At 43.7% G+C, this 18355-nt stretch overlaps 1 protein-coding gene across 2 annotated transcripts in view; it reads right to left on the minus strand.

The window, feature by feature from the left end:
• Positions 1-452: 452 nt before the first annotated feature.
• Positions 453-18355, minus strand: part of LOC139561340 (calsequestrin-1-like) — a 38416-nt gene continuing 20513 nt past the window's right edge. For both annotated transcript variants that reach the window (XM_071378365.1, XM_071378364.1), the window contains 10 exons: positions 16909-17002; positions 12223-12323; positions 11846-11957; positions 11492-11565; positions 11058-11188; positions 10766-10811; positions 10595-10649; positions 8666-8766; positions 1852-1926; positions 453-1560 (listed from right to left, as the gene is read on the minus strand). In XM_071378365.1, the coding sequence (XP_071234466.1) occupies positions 1312-1560; positions 1852-1926; positions 8666-8766; positions 10595-10649; positions 10766-10811; positions 11058-11188; positions 11492-11565; positions 11846-11957; positions 12223-12323; positions 16909-17002 (1038 nt within the window). In that variant the 3' untranslated portion in view covers positions 453-1311. The remainder of the gene's footprint in view (positions 1561-1851; positions 1927-8665; positions 8767-10594; positions 10650-10765; positions 10812-11057; positions 11189-11491; positions 11566-11845; positions 11958-12222; positions 12324-16908; positions 17003-18355) is intronic.

The following is an 18355-nucleotide window of genomic DNA, read 5'->3' on the forward strand; positions in this document are numbered from 1 at the left end:
TTTTTCCATTTGTAAACCTTTCTTTAAAAAAAAAAAATTCTACTTTGAAGTTATGAGTAGATCAGTGACACAAACTGTAACAAAACAAAATGTGTCAAAAGTGAACAGTTATGAATACTTTCTGAAGGCACTGTATATCATGTTTTTTATGCCCCCTGTCATCAAGGCAGTAAAATACTCTCTGAGACAGATTTACGAAATGTTTGCTCCTGTGAGAATTTTGCACCTTATAGTTTTGCAGAACCATGAAGGTTGATGCAGTCTTGTCTCTGACATTCTCAAGAGTCTTGAATTAGATTATATTTGATGTGTAAAGCTTCACCATCGTCAAAATATGTACTGGTTCTTATAGGTTTCACAATTATATAGCTTTAGTTTGTAAAAATTGTGTCGTGTCACATACACACAAAGACACTTCCACATTCATATAGAAATTATGACAAACAACAACATTACATTTTTAAATGTTTTTTTTTCTATTTTTTTCCAATATCGGACCAGAAACAATCAAATTCTGTTGTCTTTTTGTGAATTCCAAGATATTCATAATCACTCTTTGAAACTGTTTTTCTTAAGACATTTCTTAAGACATTTCAGTGAGGTTAAGTTTCCTTCTCTTTAAAAAATAACACAATATAGTACAATATAGTACAATATAGTACAATGTTTCTTCTCTTTACCAGTAGAAAACATGTAGATGTTACAGAGTACAGAAAAATGGAACAAATGAGATAGGGGAAAGGGAGCATCCCTGATTGTGCAAAACGAGATTAAACTAGGTCAAACATACTAGTTTTCCTCAGATTTGTCCTCACATACACTCACAGTTACAACCCCATGAAGAGAGAGACAAACGTTTCATACTGAACAAGGAACACTGATCTTACATTTGAGCCGCAACCCATTTTCTTTTCACAGACAAAACTTTTCCCCTGCTTCCATGCATTTTCTTACCCAGTGAAATCAGTGGAGGCTGCTGAGGGGTGGGTGGCTCATAATAACAGCTGGAACGGAGCAAATGGAATGGCATCAAACCATGTGTTTGATGTATTTGATACTATTCCACCTAATCCGCTCCAGCAATTACCATGAGCCCGTCCTCCCCAATTAAGGTGAGTCAATTTGATTTAGGTGTTGCCCTTTGGGCATATTACCGGACTATCTGATCAGGGCTTTGAGAAAGAGATGCAGGAAGCAAACAGGAAGGGACACAACATGTGTTTGACGAGATGTTAGGAAACTGATGATTGGTGCCAGCTTTCGGCCACTGTTGGCTAAAGCCGAGCCAACCCAAGGATGGCAAGTAAGCTTTTATTCGTCATCATCATCATCGTCGTCATCTTCGTCGTCATCATCGTCATCATCATCGTCATCGTCATCATCATCATCATCATCATCATCATCGTCGTCGTCGTCGTCGTCGTCGTCGTCGTCGTCATCGTCGTCGTCATCATCATCTGGATCGATCTTTCCGGACAGCACATCCTCGATCCAGTCCTCAAGCTCATCAGCAGTGGGCATGTCCTCATCATCATCCATCTCCATCCACACACTGTCGGCCTATGAGGGAACACACACACAGTGAGATCTCGATTTGATGGTCACGAAACAAGATGGAGACTAAGTCGGCACAAGACAGAAAGACACTGAGATTCAAGAGAAGCTTGGATGAGAAGACAGTGAGAGTAGACCATCAAAAACCTGAGGTTCCCAGAGAAGATGGATGGATGGATGGATGGATGGACGGATGGATGGATGGGATGATAGATAGATAGATGGATGGATAGAAGAGAGAAGAGGATGACACAAAGGAGACGACAGAGACAAAGTAGGTGGGAAGATCAGACTTACATCTTCCACATCCACAACACCGATCTGAGGGGAACCGAGGTCAATGCCGAAGGTCTTCTCCCAGTAGGGCACAAGCTAAAAAGAGAGAGGGAGGTAGAGAGTGGGGAGATAGAGAGAGAAAATAAAAATATAAAAATACTACATCTAGGCTTAATCTGAGTCTTGGAAATCACAATTTAAAGTTCTGCTTTTCAAGTCCTAAGTGTATCTGTTGGACATTTCTAATATTCACTTGTTAGACTAGTCGATACACATACAGGTGCAGAATTAATCATCTTGATCACATAATGAGTAGTTATTTGGGATTACAACGTGATTGCAGGTGTCACGCCCTGGCCTTAGTATTCTTTGTTTTCTTTATTATTTTAGTTAGGTCAGGGTGTGACATGGGGAATGTTTGTGTTTTGTCTCGTTTTGGGTGGTTATATGGTAAAGGGGGTGTTGGGTTTAGTGTACAGCGCATTCGGAAAGTATTCAGACCCCTTGACTTTTCTCACACTTTGTTACGTTACAGCCTCATTCTAAAATGTATAAATAGTTTTCCCCCCTCAATCTACACACAATACCACATAATGACAAAGCAAAAACAGGTTTTTAGAGATTTTTTTAAATGTATAAAAAAAAATGAAATATCGTATTTACATAAGTATTCAGACCCTTTACTCAGTACTTTGTTGAAGCACCTTTGGCAGCGATTACAGCCTTGAGTATTCTTGGGTATACCTCCAGAGTGGCGCAGTGGTCTAAGGCACTGCATTGCAGTGCTAGATGCATCACTACAGAACCTGGTTCGTTCCCAAGCTGTGTCACAACCGGATGTGATTTGGAGTACCATAGGGTGGCGACAATTGGCCCAGCGTCATCCGGGTTAGGGGAGAGAATGGCCGTGGGTGTAGGCAGTCATTGTAAATAAGAATTTGTTCTTAACTGACTTGCCTAGTTAAAGAAATTATACTACAAGCTTGGCACACCTGTATTTGGGGAGTTTATCCCATTCTTCTCTGCAGATCCTCTCAAACTCTGTCAGGTTGGATGGGGAGTGTTGCCGCACAGCTATTTTCAGGTCTCTCCAGAGATGTTCGATCGGGTTCAAGTCCGGGCTCTGGCTGGGCCACTCAAGGACATTCAGAGACTTGTCCCGAAGCCACTCCTGTGTTGTCTTGGCTGTGTGTTTAGGGTTCTTATCCTTTTGGAAGGTGAAGCTTTGCCCCAGCCTGAGGTCCTTTGCGCTCTGGAGCAGGTTTTCATCAAGGATCTCTCTGTACTTTGCTCCGTTCATCTTTCCCTTGATCCTGACTAGTCTCCCAGTCCCTGCCGCTGAAAAACATCCCCACAGCATGATGTTCCCACCACCATGTATCATTGTAGGGATGGCGCCAGGTTTCCTTCAGACGTGACGCTTGGCATTGAGGCCAAAGGGTTGAATCTTGGTTTCATCAGACCAGAGAATCTTGTTTCTCATGGTCTGAAAGTCCTTTCGGTTCCTTTTGGCAAACTCCAAGTGGGCTGTCATGTGTCTTTTACTGTGGATTACCTTCCGTCCAGCCACTCTACCTTAAAGGCCTGATTGGTGGAGTGCTAAAGAGATGCTTGTCCTTCTGGAAGGGTCTCCCATCTCCATAGAGGAACTCTGGAGCTCTGTCAGAGTGACCATCGGGTTCTTGTTCACCTCCCTGACCAAGGCCCTTCTCTCCCGATTGCTCAGTTTGGCCGGGTGACCAGCTCTAGGAAGTGTCTTGGTGCTTCCAAACTTCTTTGATTTAAGAATGAGGGAGGCCACTGTGTTCTTGGGGATCTTCAACGCTGCAGACATTTTTTGGTACCCTTCCCAAAATCTGTGCCTCGACACAATCCTGTTTCGGAGCTCTATGGACAATTCCTTCGACCTCATGGCTTGGTTTTTGTACTGACATGCACTGTCAACTGTGGGAACTTATATAGACAGGTGTGTGCCTTTCCAAATCATGTCAAATCAATTGAATTTAACACAGGTGGACTCCAATAAAGTTGTAGAAACATCTCAAAGATAATCAATGGCAACAGGATGCACCAGAGCTCAATTTCGAGTCTGGGAGGAGGAGATGGGGGCTAGGGAGGAGATGGGGGCTATGGAGGAGATGGGGCTAGGGAAGGGATGGGGGCTAGAGAAGGGATGGGCTAGAGAAGGGATGGGGCTAGGAAAGGGATGGGGCTAGGTAAGAGATCGGGCTAGGGGCTTGGGAAGGGATGGGCTAGGGAAGGGGTGGGGTGGGGCTAGGGACGGGGTGGGGGCTAGGGAAGGGATGGGGCTAGGGAAGGGATGGGGATAAGGAAGGGATGGGGCTAGGGAAGGGGTGGGGATAGGGAAAGGATGGGGCTAGGTATAGGTAAGGGATGAGGCTAGGGAAGGGATGGGGCTAGGGAAGGGATGGGGCTAGGGAAGGGATGGGGCTAGGGAAGGGATGGGGCTAGGGAAGGGATGGGGATAAGGAAGGGATGGGGCTAGGGAAGGGATGGGGATAAGGAAGGGATGGGGCTAGGGAAGGGGTGGGGCTAGGGAAGGGATGGGGATAAGGAAGGGATTGGGCTAGGGAAAGGATGGGGCTAGGTATAGGTAAGGGATGAGGCTAGGGAAGGGATGAGGCTAGGGAAGGGATGGGGCTAGGGAAGGGGTGGGGCTAGGTATAGGTAAGGGATGGGGCTAGGGAAAGGATGGGGCTAGGTATAGGTAAGGGATGAGGCTAGGGAAGGGATGGGGCAGGTTAGAGACTCTGGGGACTAGGGTTTAGAGGACAGGTTAGGAACTCTACTTAGGGTTTAGGGGACATGCTAGGAACTCTGGTTAGGGGTTATGGTTTGGGGACAGGTTAGAAAATATACTTAGGTTCGAGGATTTAGGGGGACAGGTTAGAGACTCTGGCTAGGGGCTAGGGGCTAGGAGATAGGGGCTAGGAGATAGGGGCTAGGAGATAGGGGCTAGGGAAGGGATGGGCAAGTAAGTTGGTAACAAGACATTGTTCTCACCTGTAAAATAATGTATTATTTTATCTACACAGTATGAACATAAAGTGAGTTACTCCCTCTTGAAGTAGAATGCTTTAGTTGTTAAATTGCATCCCGGTGACTGACCCACTTAGACATTTTTTCCCCAGGGCAGTGACAGTACAAGATAAGGATAAGATCGGTATCAGATAGAGGGAGCTGCAAGTCAGTTAGAAAATGAAAGTATGAAATAATCAGATCTCCGCAAAGGAATGTTTTTTCAGTTAGAAACTGGGTGTGAAACTTATATCTCTGCAAGGAATGTTGTTGGACAACTACAGCTCTCTGGTGCCTGAATGATCTACTGAGGGTGCTACTGAAGCTTGTATGTGTCTAGACTGTAGAGCCCTGACTTCTTGCTGAACATGTAACATGACCATAATCTTTCCTAACCAGAACTAGGGCCATCAACTGGGGGCCAGATTTTATTCCTTGTTTGGAAAAACCCTTCCCTTCCCATATAATATGTTCCGTGTTACAAAGATATCTTACACAGCTACTAGATTGGGTCCAGAGTTATGCCCTACTGTAAATGCAATGGTTGTCTTTAGTTTAGCTCAGTGTTTCTTCAAGCCTGGTCCTGGGAAGACAAAGGAGTACAATGATATAGTTTTTGGCCCATCAGCAAACCTTTGATTAGTGGAATCAGGTGTGGAGGGACAGCATTTTAGACATGTATTTGTTCAAGGCAGTGACAGTATGAGATAAGGATAAGATTTATTGGACAATAAATATTACATGGTATTATAAGGACAAAGCTACAGAGAGCTGCAAGTCATGTAGAAACTGAAAGTGAGAGACTCAGATCTCTCTGTGAGGAATGTTTGTTGACCACTACAGCTCTCTGGTGGCTGAATGATGTACTGAGGGGGATACTGAAGCAATAAGGCCCGGGGGGGTGTGCTATATGGCCAATATACGACTGCTAGGGGCTGTTGTTAGGCACAATGCAAAGTGGGGTGCCAGGACACAGTCCTTAGCCATGGTATATTGGCCATATATCACAAACCCCCGAACTGTCGTATTGCTATTATAAACTTGTAACCAATGGAATTAGAGCAGTAAAAATACATGTTTTGTCATACCCGTGGTATACGATATGATATACCACGGCGGTCAGCCAATTGGCATTCAGGGCTCGAACCACCCAGTTTATAACGAAGCTTTTATGTGTCTGTAGGTCTACTACTGTAGGTATATTACTGTAAGTCTACTACTGTAAGTCTACTACTGTAGGTCTACTACTGTAGGTCTGCTTCTGTAAGTCTACTACTGTAGGTCTACTACTGTAGGTCTGCTACTGTAAGTCTACTATTGTAGGTCTGCTACTGTAAGTCTACTACTGTAAGTCTACTACTGTAGGTCTGATACTGTAGGTCTACTACTGTAGGTATATCACTGTAGGCTCTCTTCAGGTCATTGACCAGGTCCTGCCGTGTAGTTCTGGGCTGATCCCTCACCTTCCTCATGATCATTGATGCCCCACGAGGTGAGATCTTGCATGGAGCCCCAGACCGAGGGTGATTGACTGTCATCTTTAACTTCTTCCATTTTCTAATAATTGCGCCAACAGTTGTTGCCTTCTCACCAAGCTGCTTGCCTATTGTTCTGTAGCCCATCCTAGCCTTGTGCAGGTCTACAATTTTATCCCTGATGTCTTTACACAGCTCTCTGGTCTTGGCCATTGTGGAGAGGTTGGAGTCTGTTTGATTGAGTGTGTGGACAGGTGTCTTTTATACAGGTAATGAGTTCAAACAGGTGCAGTTAATACACGTAATGAGTGGAGAACAGGAGGGCTTCTTAAAGAAAAACTAACAGGTCTGTGAGAGCCGGAATTCTTACTGGTTGGTAGGTGATCAAATACTTATGTCATGCAATAAAATGCAAATGAATTACTTAAAAATCATACAACGTGATTTTCTGGATTTTTGTTTTAGATTCCGTCTCTCATAGTTGAAGTGTACCTATGATAAAAATTACAGACCTCTACATGCTTTGTAAGTAGGAAAACCTGCAAAATCGGCAGTGTATCAAATACTTGTTCTCCCCACTGTATATTTCTGTAGGTCTACTACTGTAGGTATATTACTGTAGGTCTGCTACTGTAAGTCTACTATTGTAGGTCTGCTACTGTAAGTCTACTACTGTAGGTCTGCTACTGTAGGTATATTACTGTAGGTATATCACTGTAGGTATATTTCTGTAGGTCTACTACTGTAGGTATATTACTGTAGGTCTACTACTGTAGGTATATTACTGTAGGTCTGCTACTGTAAGTCTACTATTGTAGGTCTGCTACTGTAAGTCTACTACTGTAGGTCTGCTACTGTAAGTCTACTACTGTAGGTCTACTACTGTAGGTCTACTACTGAAGGTCTACTACTGTAGGTATATTACTGTAGGTATATTTCTGTAGGTCTACTACTGTAGGTATATTACTGTAGGTCTGCTACTGTAGGTATTCTTGGGTATACCTCCAGAGTGGCACAGTGGTCTAAGGCACTGCATTGCATTGCAGCTATTTTCAGGTCTCTCCAGAGATGTTCGATCGGGTTCAAGTCCGGGCTCTGGCTGGGCCACTCAAGGACATTCAGAGACTTGTCCCGAAGCCACTCCTGTGTTGTCTTGGCTGTGTGTTTAGGGTTCTTATCCTTTTGGAAGGTGAAGCTTTGCCCCAGCCTGAGGTCCTTTGCGCTCTGGAGCAGGTTTTCATCAAGGATCTCTCTGTACTTTGCTCCGTTCATCTTTCCCTTGATCCTGACTAGTCTCCCAGTCCCTGCCGCTGAAAAACATCCCCACAGCATGATGTTCCCACCACCATGTATCATTGTAGGGATGGCGCCAGGTTTCCTTCAGACGTGACGCTTGGCATTGAGGCCAAAGGGTTGAATCTTGGTTTCATCAGACCAGAGAATCTTGTTTCTCATGGTCTGAAAGTCCTTTCGGTTCCTTTTGGCAAACTCCAAGTGGGCTGTCATGTGTCTTTTACTGTGGATTACCTTCCGTCCAGCCACTCTACCTTAAAGGCCTGATTGGTGGAGTGCTAAAGAGATGCTTGTCCTTCTGGAAGGGTCTCCCATCTCCATAGAGGAACTCTGGAGCTCTGTCAGAGTGACCATCGGGTTCTTGTTCACCTCCCTGACCAAGGCCCTTCTCTCCCGATTGCTCAGTTTGGCCGGGTGACCAGCTCTAGGAAGTGTCTTGGTGCTTCCAAACTTCTTTGATTTAAGAATGAGGGAGGCCACTGTGTTCTTGGGGATCTTCAACGCTGCAGACATTTTTTGGTACCCTTCCCAAAATCTGTGCCTCGACACAATCCTGTTTCGGAGCTCTATGGACAATTCCTTCGACCTCATGGCTTGGTTTTTGTACTGACATGCACTGTCAACTGTGGGAACTTATATAGACAGGTGTGTGCCTTTCCAAATCATGTCCAATCAATTGAATTTAACACAGGTGGACTCCAATCAAGTTGTAGAAACATCTCAAAGATAATCAATGGCAACAGGATGCACCAGAGCTCAATTTCGAGTCTCATAGAAAATGGCATGAATACTTATGTAAATAAGTTATTTCGATGTATTTATTTTAATTTGCAAACATTTCTAAAAAGCTGTTTTTGCTTTGTCATTATGGGTTATTGTGTGTAGATTGATTTAAAAAAAAATGTCATCCATTTTAAATACGGCTGTAATGTAACAAAATTAGGAAAAGGTCAAGGGGTCTGAATACTTTCCGAATGCACTGTACACAGTATGTTCAGCCAGTTCACATATCTTCAGCCTGTTCTTACCAGGGGGAAGTCGTCGGGGTCGATCCAGACAATGCTGAGGTCGGGGTTGTCAGTGTTTTCACGGGCCACCTCTTTCAGGATCTCCAGGAACTCAAAACCGTCTTGGAAAGGTCAAAGGTTAGATACTGTAGTCTTTTAGCCCCTTCTACACCCCCACATTGGAAGACAATTGTATTTTTATTATCTAAAATTTTAAAAAATTTATGACCAGATTTGTGAAAGAGCAGAGAATATATATATATATAGTGCATATATATAGTAAAACGTATATATAGCATATACAGTGGGGAGAACAAGTATTTGATACACTGCCGATTTTGCAGGTTTTCCTACTTACAAAGCATGTAGAGGTCTGTAATTTTTATCATAGGTACACTTCAACTATGAGAGACGGAATCTAAAACAAAAATCCAGAAAATCACATTGTATGATTTTTAAGTAATTAATTTGCATTTTATTGCATGACATAAGTATTTGATACATCAGAAAAGCAGAACTTAATATTTGGTACAGAAACCTTTGTTTGCAATTACAGAGATCATACGTTTCCTGTAGTTCTTGACTAGGTTTGCACACACTGCAGCAGGGATTTTGGCCCATTCCTCCCTACAGATCTTCTCCAGATCCTTCAGGTTTCGGGGCTGTCGCTGGGCAATACGGACTTTCGGCCCCCTCCAATGATTTTCTATTGGGTTCAGGTCTGGAGACTGGCTAGGCCACTCCAGGACCTTGAGATGCTTCTTACGGAGCCACTCCTTAGTTGCCCTGGCTGTGTGTTTCGGGTCGTTGTCATGCTGGAAGACCCAGCCACGACCCATCTTCAATGCTCTTACTGAGGGAAGGAGGTTGTTGGTCAAGATCTCGCGATACATGGCCCCATCCATCCTCCCTTCAATACGGTGCAGTCGTCCTGTCCCCTTTGCAGAAAAGCATCCCCAAAGAATGATGTTTCCACCTCCATGCTTCACGGTTGGGATGGTGTTCTTGGGGTTGTACTCATCCTTCTATTCCTCCAAACACGGCGAGTGGAGTTTAGAGCAAAAAGCTCTATTTTTGTCTCATCAGACCACATGACCTTCTCCCATTCCTCCTCTGGATCATCCAGATGGTCATTGGCAAACTTCAGACGGGCCTGGACATGCGCTGGCTTGAGCAGGGGGACCTTGCGTGCGCTGCAGGATTTTAATCCATGACGGCGTAGTGTGTTACTAATGGTTTTCTTTGAGACTGTGGTCCCAGCTCTCTTCAGGTCATTGACCAGGTCCTGCCATGTAGTTCTGGGCTGATCCCTCACCTTCCTCATGATCATTGATGCCCCACGAGGTGAAATCTTGCATGGAGCCCCAGACCGAGGGTGATTGACCGTCATCTTGAACTTCTTCCATTTTCTAATAATTGCGCCAACAGTTGTTTCCTTCTCACCAAGCTGCTTGCCTATTGTCCTGTAGCCCATCCCAGCCTTGTGCAGGTCTACAATTTTATCCCTGATGTCCTTACACAGCTCTCTGGTCTTGGCCATTGTGGAGAGGTTGGAATCTGTTTGATTGAGTGTGTGGACAGGTGTCTTTTATACAGGTAACGAGTTCAAACAGGTGCAGTTAATACAGGTAATGAGTGGAGAACAGGAGGGCTTCTTAAAGAAAAACTAACAGGTCTGTGAGAGCCGGAATTCTTACTGGTTGGTAGGTGATCAAATACTTATGTCATGCAATAAAATGCAAATTAATTATTTAAAAATCATACAATGTGATTTTCTGGATTTTTGTTTTAGATTCCGTCTCTCACAGTTGAAGTGTACCTATGATAAAAATTACAGACCTCTACATGCTTTGTAAGTAGGAAAACCTGCAAAATCGGCAGTGTATCAAATACTTGTTCTCCCCACTGTATATAGTAAAACGTTGCTTGGGACTAGTGCACTGTACATACCAGGGTCATCCTCCTCAGCGAAGGCAACAATGTGCTCTCCATCAATGTCATCTTCCTAAAGGAAGAAAGAAAGAAAGAACGCGACTCAGGCCTACTGTACATCTCCATGAGATATAGGCCCACTGGACAGTCGGTTTCTAGACGTTTCAATAGTGAGTGAATAAATCTTACCCAGGTCTCATACATGCTGTGGGGCTCCAGCTTCCTCAGAGTGGGCCTGGAATGAGAATGATATCAATCAATCACATTTAGATTATCAAGCCCTTTTTACATCGGCAGTCATAGAGTACATTCACAGTAACACGGCCTAGACCCAAAAGAGCAAACAAGGAAAGGCTGAAGCAAGAGCACAGTGGCTTGGAATAAAAATGAATGTAGTTTGAACCACACTTTGTCTACATAACATAGTATAGGCCTTCTGGTTTTGCATTGTAGGTCAGCTGATCTACAGGCCCTAACTCACCTGTCGTGCTCCTCAATGTAGTCTACAAGCTCAGCCTCAGTGTACGGCTTTCCTGGAATGGTCATTGGTTCCTCCATGAAGGGCTCGTAGAAGTCAACCTCGTTCAGTTTCATATTCAGCTTCTTGGCAATCTGGATATGGACAAAGAACATCAATTTGGCTATCAGAAAGCTGTTGTTTCAACATAAAAACATGAGTTAACATTTTGAATTAAAGTATTTGCAATGTAACTAATATTATGTTTTGTGGACTGAACTTGATTTCCTGAGTTGACTTAAGTTACTGCGCTACCTTGAAGTGTTATCTTTTCAAGTTAAGACTACTAAAAATGGTACAGCATACAGACAGTTCGTCTGCATTGGGGACAATGGAAATATTCCAGAATGGAGTTTAGAATACAGCCAACTCTAATTTTACCCTCTGTGGTTCCGTACCTTAGGGTCAAAAGTGGCGAAGAACTTGATGAATGGATGGAACTCCTCGGCAGCGTCGTCATACTCAATGAAGTCTGTAAAAGAGAAAAATAACATTAACCTAACGTGATATTCTCATTGACATACCTGACTGAGGAAATTGTCAGAATTCAGGCATTGAATACCTGCATGTGGTTCACAGAAATAGGCGTTGTGACTAGCAACCCACTAGCCTGATCCCAGATCTGTTTGTGCCAATTCAGGGACAATGACCATAGTAGTTAACATGACAGCACAAAGACATCTGGGACTAGGCTAGCAATTTCAGTCATGATTTCTCTGGTCTTTCCCACAGAGTGTGTTGGCTGTACTTACGGGGGGATTTTTCACTCTTGAAGTAGCCGACCAGCTTGATGTCCTCGTCAATGTTGTGGAAGCCCTTCAGCTCACGCTCATTATCAATTATCTCCACGGGGTCCTCAATCACCTGCAGAAAGATTGCGTGAGGGAGAAGAGATGTGGAGAGAAGTCTTTAGAAGTTAGAGGAAGATTTTACTGCCCTTATTTTTTCTATCCTTTTCAGAACAATATTTAGGAAACACAATGTAATCACCGATTAATACACTACATTATCAAGAGTGTTTACATAGTAATAAAAGCAAACTTAAGTTAAGTTACAACCAAAATGACTGTAACCAAAATGAGGTGGCACGACAACTAAATGACTGTATAATGTTATAACAGTTACTCACGTCGTAGAGGAACTCCACCAGGGTGTCAGCGGCCAGCTCACCGTCATACTCAATGATCTCATTATCAATAAAGATGTAGATGCTCTCCACCTCATCCAGACCTGAGGAGGGACGATGACAGGTTAGAGACACTGTTTAGGGGCTAGGGAAGCAATGGGGGTTAGGGAAGAGATGGGATGGGGCAAGGGAGGAGATGGGGGCTAGGGAGGAGATGGGGGCTAGGGAGGAGATGGGGCTAGGGAAGGGATGGGGGCCAGAGAAGGGATGGGCTAGGAAAGGGCTGGGGCTAGGAAAGGGATGGGGCTAGGTAAGAGATCGGGCTAGGGGCTTGGGAAGGGATGGGGCTAGGGAAGGGGTGGGGCTAGGGACGGGGTGGGGTGGGGGCTAGGGAAGGGATGGGGCTAGGGAAGGGATGGGGCTAGGGAAGGGATGGGGCTAGGTATAGGTAAGGGATGAGGCTAGGGAAGGGATGGGGCTAGGGAAGGGATGGGGCTAGGGAAGGGATGGGGCTAGGGAAGGGATGGGGCTAGGGAAGGGATGGGGATAAGGAAGGGATGGGGCTAGGGAAGGGATGGGGATAAGGAAGGGATGGGGCTAGGGAAGGGGTGGGGCTAGGGAAGGGATGGGGATAAGGAAGGGATTGGGCTAGGGAAAGGATGGGGCTAGGTATAGGTAAGGGATGAGGCTAGGGAAGGGATGAGGCTAGAGAAGGGATGGGGCTAGGGAAGGGGTGGGGCTAGGTATAGGTAAGGGATGAGGCTAGGGAAGGGATGAGGCTAGGGAAGGGATGGGGCAGGTTAGAGACTCTGGGGACTAGGGTTTAGAGGACAGGTTAGGAACTCTACTTAGGGTCTAGGGTTTAGGGGACATGCTAGGAACTCTGGTTAGGGGTTATGGTTTGGGGACAGGTTAGAAAATATACTTAGGGTCGAAGATTTAGGGGGACAGGTTAGAGACTCTGGCTAGGGGCTAGGAGATAGGGGCTAGGAGATAGGGGCTAGGAGATAGGGGCTAGGGAAGGGATGGGCAAGTAAGTTGGTAACAAGACATTGTTCGAACCTGTAAAATTATGTATTATTTTATCTACACAGTATGAACATAAAGTGAGTTACTACCTCTTGAAGTAGAATGCTTTAGTTGTTAAATTGCATCCCGGTGACTGACCCACTTAGACATTTTTCCCCCAGGGCAGTGACAGTACAAGATAAGGATAAGATCGGTATCAGATAGAGGGAGCTGCAAGTCAGTTAGAAAATGAAAGTATGAAATAATCAGATCTCCGCAAAGGAATGTTTTTTCAGTTAGAAACTGGGTGTGAAACTCATATCTCTGCAAGGAATGTTGTTGGACAACTACAGCTCTCTGGTGGCTGAATGATCTACTGAGGGTGCTACTGAAGCTTGTATGTGTCTAGACTGTAGAGCCCTGACTTCTTCCTGAACATGTAACATGACCATAATCTTTCCTAACCAGAACTAGGGCCATCAACTGGGGGCCAGATTTTATTCCTTGTTTGGAAAAACCCTTCCCTTCCCATATAATATGTTCCGTGTTACAAAGATATCTTACACAGCTACTAGATTGGGTCCAGAGTTATGCCCTACTGTAAATGCAATGGTTGTCTTTACTTTAGCTCAGTGTTTCTTCAAGCCTGGTTCTGGGAAGACAAAGGAGTACAATGATATAGTTTTTGGCCCATCAGCAAACCTTTGATTAGTGGAATCAGGTGTGTAGGGACAGCATTTTAGACATGTATTTGTTCAAGGCAGTGACAGTATGAGATAAGGATAGGATTTATTGGACAATAAATATTACATGGTATTATAAGGACAAAGATACAGAGAGCTGCAAGTCATTTAGAAACTGAAAGTGAGAGACTCAGATCTCTCTGTGAGGAATGTTTGTTGACCACTACAGCTCTCTGGTGGCTGAATGATGTACTGAGGGGGATACTGAAGCAATAAGGCCCGATATGCTATATGGCCAATATACGACTGCTAAGGGCTGTTGTTAGGAACAATGCAAAGTGGGGTGCCAGGACACAGTCCTTAGCCATGGTATATTGGCCATATATCACAAACCCCCGAGGTGTCGTATTGCTATTATAAACTTGTAACCAATGGAATTAGAGCAGTAAAAATAAATGTTTTGTCATACCCGTGGTATACGATATGATATACCACGGCGGTCAGCCAATTGGCATTCAGGGCTCGAACCACCCAGTTTATAACGAAGCTTTTATGTGTCTGTAGGTCTACTACTGTAGGTATATTACTGTAAGTCTACTACTGTAAGTCTACTACTGTAGGTCCACTACTGTAAGTTTACTACTGTAAGTCTACTACTGTAGGCCTGCTTCTGTAAGTCTACTACTGTAGGTCTACTACTGTAGGTCTGCTTCTGTAAGTCTACTACTGTAGGTCTACTACTGTAGGTCTGCTACTGTAAGTCTACTATTGTAGGTCTGCTACTGTAAGTCTACTACTGTAGGTCTACTACTGTAGGTCTGCTACTGTAAGTCTACTACTGTAGGTCTACTACTGTAGGTATATTACTGTAGGTATATTTCTGTAGGTCTACTACTGTAGGTATATTACTGTAGGTCTGCTACTGTAGGTATATTACTGTAGGTCTACTACTGTAGGAATATTACTGTAGGTCTGATACTATAGGTATATTACTGTATGTCTACTACTGTAGGTATATTACTGTAGGTCTACTACTGTAGGTCTACTACTGTAGGTATATTACTGTAGGTTTGATACTGTAGGTATATTACTGTAGGTCTACTACTGTAGGTCTACTACTGTAGGCATATTACTGTAGGTCTGATACTGTAGGTATATTACTGTAGGTCTACTACTGTAGGTATATTACTGTAGATCTACTACTGTAGGCCTACTACTGTAGGTCTACTACTGTAGGTATATTACTGTAGGTCTACTACTGTAGGTCTGATACTGTAGGTATATTACTGTAGGTCTACTACTGTAGGTATATTACTGTAGGTTTGATACTGTAGGTATATTACTGTAGGTCTACTACTGTAGGTCTACTACTGTAGGCATATTACTGTAGGTCTGATACTGTAGGTATATTACTGTAGGTCTACTACTGTAGGTATATTACTGTAGGTCTACTACTGTAGGTATATTACTGTAGGTCTGATACTGTAGGCCTACTACTGTAGGTCTACTACTGTAGGTATATTACTGTAGGTCTACTACTGTAGGTCTGATACTGTAGGTATATTACTGTAGGTCTACTACTGTAGGTATATTACTGTAGGTCTGATACTGTAGGCCTACTACTGTAGGTCTACTACTGTAGGTATATTACTGTAGGTCTACTACTGTAGGTCTGATACTGTAGGTATATTACTGTAGGTCTACTACTGTAGGTATATTACTGTAGGTCTGATACTGTAGGTATATTACTGTAGGTCTACTACTGTAGGTATATTACTGTAGGTCTACTACTGTAGGTCTGATACTGTAGGTATATTACTGTAGGTCTACTACTGTAGGTATATTACTGTAGATCTACTACTGTAGGTATATTACTGTAGATCTACTACTGTAGGTCTACTATTGTATTTTGTTAATCCTTGAACATACAGAGGATCAACAACATTACTTTCACTCCCCATTACTGGCTTGTATGAGTGAAAAAGAAGGAAGCCTGTGTTAAAATATCCACTCCAGATCATCCATTGTGTTTGCAAAAAGGCTGTTAGGTAATACTGCAAGACAAAACAAATAAATAAATCAACTTTGGCCTAAATGAAAAACTACAGGTTTGGGTCAAATCCAATACAACACTACACAGAGTGAAACCCTCTGTATTTTGAATGGTGGCAGCATCATATTATGGGTATGCTTGTCACTGGCAGGAGCTGGGGAGTTTGTCAGGATCAAAATAAAAATGAGCAAACCCCAGGTAAACGGTTGGAGGAAAACCTTCCTAAAATCTAACCCTGGGATGGAGTTTTATTTTTCAACAGGACAATTACACAACATTTTAATGTTAATGCCAAAGCTCCTGTGTTGAGTAATATGTGTTGAGTGTTTCTGAAGGGTCGAGTCATTCAGGAACTCAGAGACAAGGTTTGAATATTCCTGTCCATCCCAACCATTCCCAACCAAATTGTCTGAGCATGTTGCTTTAAGAGTTGTGCAAAGTTTGTAGAATCTTATTCAAAATGATTCACAGCTGTAATTGCCTGCCAAAGGTCCTTCCAACAAGTATTCACTTTGGGATGTGAAGACATACGCAATCAAAATATCTTCGATTTTTATTAATTAAGAACATTTTCTATAATTTTTCTTTCACTTCAAAATGTGGAGTAGGTTGTGTAGAACTGCAGGGGAAAAAATCGAATTGAATCCCTTTTTACATTTATTATTAAGACAGCAAAATGTGAAGACTGTGCAAGGGGTGTCAAGACTTTACTAGGCACTGCCTGTGAATCAGGTGAGTTAGTTCAGGGCTACAACAAAATTGTGAAATGTCTGGGGGTCCTGAGGAGAGGTTTGAAAACCACTGCTCTAATCTATTTCAACAGGAACGATACCACACCTCGGGCAGAAGAGGGCAGGAGAGATCAGGATTCTATGTGAAGTCAGACTGAACGACTGAGGTTTAATCGATGATGAAAAGGTGGTCAAGAGATGAGTGCGGTCTTACCCAGCTTCTTGGCGACAGAGAGGTCCTTCTTCTCATCCACAAGACCGAATCCAATGTCTTCATCATCGATATCATCCAGAACCTGGGCTGCAAGCTGCAGAGAAGAGAGAGAAGAGAGAAAGACAAAGGAAGAGTGTTAGAAATGGAGCTGTATCAGAGCACATGGACCCTAGCATCCTAACGTCTGTTTTACGCTCCATTTTTGGATCTCTAGATCTTGCTTATTTGAACAACCTTGAATGGATCTGACAGGTATCAGCAATATCGCTATAACTCAACCGTGTCCTCTGATAGGCTAGGTGACATTTTCAACATATTGCTCATACCTATCCAATAACTTCAGATCTACACAACTGCCTACAGGGACAGGGGGTTGACTTAGAACGGAATAGATATGTGTATGCCCCCCTTCCCCCCTATGTTAATAGATGTGCCGTCCCTCAGGAATGAGGTGCTCAGCACTCCAGTCCTAGACACATATGACCACATTGCACTCCAATGGACTGCATGGAAAATGTATTTCCCACATACTCTGTAAGCACTCCCACCCCCAACCACGGCATTTCCTCCCTCTTTCAAGGCCTTAAAAGCAAAAGCCTTAGAGTGCTACCTTGCACTTTCTAAATCTGTGTGAAACTGGACCTATTGATGGATAGTTAGCCCAGCAAATGAGAGGGCAGAGAGAGAAGAGGGGGGGGGGGGCATGGTCCTAGTGTTTCAACAGGAAGAGACGTGGTCACGACAGGTGCAGTGGACCGGTGGAAAAGGAGAAGGGCTCACGCTTTGTGAGAGTAAACTTACATACACACGCTCACTAACACCTACTTGCAAAGACATACAAACACACACACACAGATGCACAAACACACATACTTTGTTCTCATTTTAACCACCAGAGGCCACCAATCTATGGCAATACATGGAACAAAATATCAGTAGAGAAAACATTGTACTCCAAATGATATCTAAGAATCACATAATTACAAATGTCTTATTTACAAATGTATGCAGAATGGGTATCATTCAAAAGCAGGCAATTCAAGGAATATCCAGTGATATGTCCAGCCCACACAGTCAAGCTAGGCAACATCCACCCTAGCCAGGTCACGGTTCGGTCCAAGACTCCACCTCAGCCATAACAACAGCCCTGAGATCCATTTTGGTTTGGACTATGCTACCCGGTATCCTTGGGACGTCCTTATCCTAAACCCTGACCACAACTCTTACCTAACCCTAAACTTAAGCCTTACCTTACCCATTTAAATTTCAAATTCAAATGGGATTGGGAAGTCCCCAGGATCCCAGATAGCACGGACCATTCCCGGATAGCACCAAACCAAGATGGCCACCAAAACAAGAAGGCCAACATTATGTGGCTCAATCTGGTTTACAGTAAAGCCAGTGTGACAAGTACTGCTCTCGTGCCAAGCAATTCCTTTGGGCCAGC

This window comes from Salvelinus alpinus, chromosome 31, assembly GCF_045679555.1.
Source record: "Salvelinus alpinus chromosome 31, SLU_Salpinus.1, whole genome shotgun sequence".
NCBI lineage: Eukaryota > Metazoa > Chordata > Actinopteri > Salmoniformes > Salmonidae > Salvelinus > Salvelinus alpinus.